The sequence below is a fragment of the Ichthyophthirius multifiliis genome, assembly GCF_000220395.1.
Source record: "Ichthyophthirius multifiliis unplaced genomic scaffold scaff_1120509249524, whole genome shotgun sequence".
Classification (NCBI taxonomy): Eukaryota; Ciliophora; class Oligohymenophorea; order Hymenostomatida; genus Ichthyophthirius; species Ichthyophthirius multifiliis.
In genome coordinates, this window is record NW_004087641.1 from 1 (window position 1) to 6,388 (window position 6,388).

Consider the following 6,388-nt stretch of genomic DNA (forward strand, 5'->3'; position numbering starts at 1 on the left):
ATTTGTATATAAATATAATAATTTTTTTTTAAGTTTTTATATCATAACAATATTATATAATTTATTATTTTTTAAAGGAAAGTAATAATTAAGAAATAATAATAAAGCTCATTTTTTGAAATTATATAGCATTATTATTATTATTAATTACTTTTATTTAGAATAAAAATAATTATTATTATAATACTAAAATTATTAAAAAATAATTAAAATATATTTGATTATGAAAAATAAATTATATTTAGAAGTAATAAAATAAATTTTTATATAGAAATTCTAAAAATATATATTTTTTTTATTGATTAAATCTAATTTATATATTAATTTTTTAATAATTTATAATATTATTGTTTAAAGATATTTAATTATTAATGTTTTATAATTTTTTTTTTATTTTAATAAAATAATTTATTTAATAATAATGATTAATACAAAATTAAATGCCAAAAAACTCTTATAAAATATCCAAAAATAATAATATTATATAATTTTGATGAAAATAGAATTTGTAAATGAAAAAGCTTATATTATCAATTATATAAATTATTTTAAATAAATAAATTATTATTAAAATGAATCATTTTATTAAAAAAGTTAATAAATAATTTTATAAATAAGGTTAATCTGTTTGCTTTATAAAATTATAATATATAAATAAAATAAAAATTATATTTTAAAAAATTTAATTAACAATTCAGAAAATAATAAAATGTGATTCATAAGAATATGGGAAAATTTTAGTTTTAAATAACATGAAATTTAAAAGTATATATCGTTTTACTTAATATTAATTTACTTACTAACATTATTTTAATCATAATTAATATAATATTATATAAATTATAAAATAACAAAAGTTAATTAAAAAAATATTAATAAAACATTTCATTTTCTTTAAAACTAATTAGAAAATATTTTTTAAAAATTAAATTTTAAATAATACAATTATAAAGTTTAACAAAAAAATAAAAATAGAGCAAATTTTTATATTTTTTACTGGAAATGAAAATAAATAATATTAAGATTTTAAAATTAAATAGATAAAATGAATGATTAATTAAATTTTTTTAAAATATTAGCTTTGCATAAATTAAATACTTTTTAATATATTAAAATATAGAAAAAATGGATATTATTATTTTAATTATAAAAAGTAAATAACAAATTGTTTTTTTTAAAAAATAATTTAATAAATATAGAATATTTCAAGTCTAAAATAATTAAAATGAAGGTTTATTTGAAAAAATAAAAAATTCTATAAAACGAAAATCTGAGAATAAAACATTTAAAAAACTTAATAAATATTTCTAGAAAATATTTATTTTAAATAATAATAAATTAATATAAATATAAATATAATAAATATACAAATACAAAAATCTAAAAAAATATATAAATAAATATTATTTTATTTAATAAATTAAGTTTCAATATTAATATTAAAAAATTTTAATATCTTTAAAAAAATAATAAAAAGATTTATTTTTATTTTGATAAAAAAAATTATATTAATAAATAAAAAATTATAATTAATTAAAAAAGTTTTTTTATTTAAAAATTATTCTTAAAATAAATTATAAAATATATTATAAATTGAATATTTTTTTAAATATATACATTATAATAAATAATTTTATTGATAATATTATGACTAACCATATAAAAATAATAATACTCTTATTAATTCTATTATAAAATTTATTTATAAAAAAATAAAAAATCTAGACAATTAAAATAAGAAATTAAAAAAAAAATGAAATTTATTAATTACTAAAGTTAAAAAAAATATTTCAATATTTTAAATCATCACACCATATTTTTAAAAAATATATAAAAATCATCTTTTTATTTATTTGCTTTTTTTCAAAATTTTAAAAATATAAAACTAAATAAAATATAATGAATAAGATAACAATTCATTAATAAAAATTCTATTATTAATTCCGCCTTAAGCCTAAAGTATAAATTTAGAAGGCATAATTTTTTCACATTATTTTATAGAATCATTTAAATTATATCTATATTGCATTAAGTGCATTAAATTTAATTACATGTTAAATAATTTCTGAATTTAATACTATATTCATAACATAAATTACTTTTATAATTTATATGTTATAAAAATAATCTAAAAATTTAAAACACATTCCATTATAATTAAAAGTGGGCATCATTTAAAGTAAATAATATTATTATAAACTTTAGTTACTCATAATTCATATATTTTTATAATAATAATATTGATATCCTGGAGCACATTTTAAGTAACGATTTGAAGTAAAAGAACTAGAATACTTGAATTTAATGGTACAATTAAGATATTTAATAATTTTAATACTTGGATTATCAACCGAATAATTATAACAAAAACTTAAAATTCAAAGCATTATCGAAATTAAGAATATTAATTACATTAATAAGGGTATTTTATTTCAGTATTTTCTGTAAAAGGGATTTCATATAATTATATTTTTAACATATTAAATCAAATTTTAAACTTTTTTTAATTCTATCAGAATAATAACTAGCATCAGGACATTCATTTACTCAACTACCATCAATACTTACTAATTTATTTCCCTCACAAGCGAAACGTAAAGCTAAATTAATAGGATCAAATTAGGAGCGAAGTAAATAACACAAAAATATATATATATATATATATATATATATATATATATATATATAATATATATAAATTATATATACTATTTTATTAAAATATGAGTATATATTATTTTTAATGCTCTTTTTAAATTTATATGTTATTCATATCTTTTTTGAGGTTTAGAGATAAATATAGACAAATTAAATGTCTGAATTTTTAAATATAGCGAAAACTTTAAGAATAATGATGGTTTTAGTAGTAATGATATTGGTGTATAGAACTATAATTAATATTTGCTTAAAGACTATATTTCTAAGAATATAATAGAGACTAATTAAAAAACTAAATCTGATAGATAAATATAATAATAATAGTTATTTTATTTACCATATTAAACTATAAAATAAACTAGACTTTTAAGTATAAATTTTTAAATTTATTATAATAATTACCAAACTATTATAAAATTATTAAATTATTAATGACAATAAGAAAAATAATAAATATTTGTTTAGTTGATTTTAAAATATAGTAATAATACTAATAAAAATTAATATTAATATAAAAATATAAATAAATTAAAAATCTATTCTACTTATAAATATTTCGTTTACATTTAAGCTTTATAATAAATTTTATTAAAAATAAAATTTTAACCTAGAAAAATCATATAATTTATAAATGGATTTAAAGGAATATTTACTCAATACAATACAATAAAAGCAAAAGTTTATTGACAAAATTTGCAGCTTAAATTTTTTTAAAAATAAATTTATATTTTTAAATTTAACTATATATATATAAATAAAAAAAGAGAAATATATGTAATTTTTTTAAAAAAAATAAATAAATAAATAATAGCTTTTTATATTTTATTAAAAAAATCAATTATAATTTAATTATTCTCTAAATAAAAGTAATTTTTAAAAATTTTTATAATATTTAAAAAAATAAATAAACTAAATTTTTTAATAATATAAACTATAATAATAAAAAAATTTGATTACTTATATTAATATGTTATCACAATTAAAAATCAGTTTAAATTTGGGTTAGATTAATAAGAATCAACTACAATTATTAAAAAAAATTCAAAAATAATAATTATTATTATTAAAAAATATTATTTATTTAAAATAGAATAATTTAATTTGTATAAAATTATTAATAAATATATAAATTATCCTTATAATTAAATAATTAAATTTCTTTTTTATAAAATATACTCATAAATATAAATAATTTGTATATTTATTTAAATAATATTCGTATATAAATTTATATAATTGAATATCACAAGAATTTTCAATAAAAAAAAATAATATATAAATAAATATTTATAATCCATAATCAATATTAATCATTATTATTTCAAAAAATTATAAATTACACCAATGTTACTTTCAATGATTATAAATTACAAATAACAGAAATCTTAAAATTATAAATATAAAAAATATCTATGTTAAAAAGAATTAAATTTTTGATTATAAATATAATTTGTATGATAAGAATCTTAATTTTTAATTAAAATAAATTATTTTTTTATTAATTAAAAATAATATAAAAATTTACTATTATAAATTATTTTTAATTTATATATAAAAAAAAATTAAAATATAAAATATAAAATCATGAATTATTTTATAATAACCTTAAAATATAAATATACAATAATAAATAAAAAAATAATATTAAAAAAAAATATTAAAACATTAATTAAAAAAATATTTTATTTAAAAATATATATATATTTATATCTTTTTATTGTTTATATTTAATTAATTTCTATAATTTTATAATAAAAAAATATTTCGTTTTCTTTTGTAAATTTATAATGTAAATAAACATATTTATACAAAAAATAATATATAATATATTTTTTTTTTTAAAAAAAATAATAAATAGATTTAATATTAAATTTTTATTTGATATAAATCTAATTAATCAAAATCTCTTAATTTATAAAAAAAAGGATTATTAAATATAATAAGTTATTTTTTTATATAAAAACTTATATTTTTTATATTGATAAAAATTAATAAAGATATATAAAAATAATATTAAATTTTTTTTATTTTTAAAATACTTTTTTTAAATATTTCTTTTTTATATTTAACTTATTTCTTAATTTTATAATAAATATATTAAATTATTTTCTTTTATAAATTTATACAAAATAAATTAATTATTTACTTTTATTAATTTATACTAATTTGAAACTTAATTATATAAAAAGTAATATTTATTTTTTCTTTAAATAAAAAAAAGGCATTAATATATATAAATTATTTATTATTTTTTAAAAAATATTATAAAATAATAATTAGATTTAATATTTAATTTTAATTGAAATAAATTTTAATATATTGAAATCAGAATTTATCATAAATCTTAATTTATATGAAAAAAAAATTCAATTTAAATTAAATAAAAATCTTTTCTATAAAAATTTATCTTTTATATCATTAAGAAAAAAATATAGAAAGAAATATTGAATAAATAAATAATAAAAATGTTTAAAAAACAAATTTTAATAAGTATATTGATATTTTGTAAATTGATATATACTTACCGTAAATGTGGTCATGACAGTAAAGAAATGCAAGATCACTATGAGAAAATGTACAGAACATATGAAAAAATGGAAAAATCAAACATTGACTAACGTATTCTTTAAGCAGGTTAGGGGCCTTAGCCTATAAGAATAACTACAGACTATACCATGCTAAATTAATTTGATAAGGGAATAACAGAATAATAAAAAAACTACTTGATAAATCTTATGGAAACATCCATACTTTATTTCTAAAGACTTTTGAAAGTATATTAATTAAGTGAAATTAACATCTTTCCTAAAATATTTAAAGGAACATGTATTGATCATATAGTTTCTAATAATGATTAAACAAAAGGAATTCCTAAATCGGATTTACACATATACGTCCGTTATAGCAAATAATTTACTTAAACGGTTGCAAATGCTGGATTTTGTGCTTATTCTAATATAGGATATACTAGACCTACTTTTGGAAGAATTAATTTTAACTTATTAAATATTAATAAATCTATTGCTAATAAAAATAGTTTCTAGGAAGATTTGTAAACAACTATTCATGAAATTTTACATGTACTTGGATTTTCAGGAGGCGGTATGTACTTTTGGATAGATCCTAATACTGGATAATATTATGGAAATGAATTTAAAACTAAATTGTTTATAACAAAAACTTATAGAGGAAAAAAAACTATTCTTTTAACTTCCAAAAACATAGTAGAAGTTACTAGAAAATATTATAATTGTCGTTCAGCTGAAGGAATGTAATTTGAAAACAATGTAAAATATATATATATTAATTATTAAAAAAAATTAATATATAATAAGGAAAAAGATAGTTCAATGGGTTCTCATTGGGAAAGAACTGTTATTTATAATGAAATTATGACAGGAACTAAAGTATTTACTAATAGTGTTTTATCGATATTTACAATCGCTCTTCTGAAAGACACAGGCTTTTACCCTGAAGTAAATGAGAATATGGCCGATAATATATTTTGGGGAAAAGGAAAAGGCTGCGATTTCTTAGAAAACGCTTGCTAAAGTACATTCGAATACCCTGAATATCCTAAAAAGAATGATAAAGAATAATGTACATTTGAATATGATGGAATTGGTATTGGTGCATCTGAAGTATTTGCAGACGATTGTACTTTAATATACTTCTATCCTAATAGATTGTGTACAAATCCTAATAGTTTAACTAGTGATGATGATAAAAA

The 6,388-nt window shown here is 13.6% G+C and overlaps 1 protein-coding gene across 1 annotated transcript, besides 9 other annotated features; it reads left to right on the forward strand. All coding sequences in view use genetic code 6, as the record gives it.

The window, feature by feature from the left end:
- The first annotated feature begins 309 nt into the window (after window positions 1–309).
- Window positions 310–385: a microsatellite.
- Window positions 386–1,493: 1,108 nt separating this feature from the next.
- Window positions 1,494–1,541: a microsatellite.
- A 1,104-nt stretch (window positions 1,542–2,645) lies between these two features.
- Window positions 2,646–2,708: a microsatellite.
- Window positions 2,709–3,151: 443 nt separating this feature from the next.
- Window positions 3,152–3,194: a microsatellite.
- Window positions 3,195–3,836: 642 nt separating this feature from the next.
- Window positions 3,837–3,896: a microsatellite.
- Window positions 3,897–4,291: 395 nt separating this feature from the next.
- Window positions 4,292–4,335: a microsatellite.
- Window positions 4,336–4,592: 257 nt separating this feature from the next.
- Window positions 4,593–4,637: a microsatellite.
- Window positions 4,638–4,748: 111 nt separating this feature from the next.
- Window positions 4,749–4,820: a microsatellite.
- A 184-nt stretch (window positions 4,821–5,004) lies between these two features.
- Window positions 5,005–5,046: a microsatellite.
- A 164-nt stretch (window positions 5,047–5,210) lies between these two features.
- IMG5_009640 (leishmanolysin family protein, putative) lies at window positions 5,211–6,210 on the forward strand (the record flags this gene model as incomplete). The annotated part of the gene is made up of 2 exons (XM_004039752.1): window positions 5,211–5,945; window positions 5,994–6,210. Coding segments are annotated over 2 exons (952 nt in total), but the record flags the coding sequence as incomplete, so codon positions are not given.
- Between the last annotated feature and the right edge of the window lie 178 nt (window positions 6,211–6,388).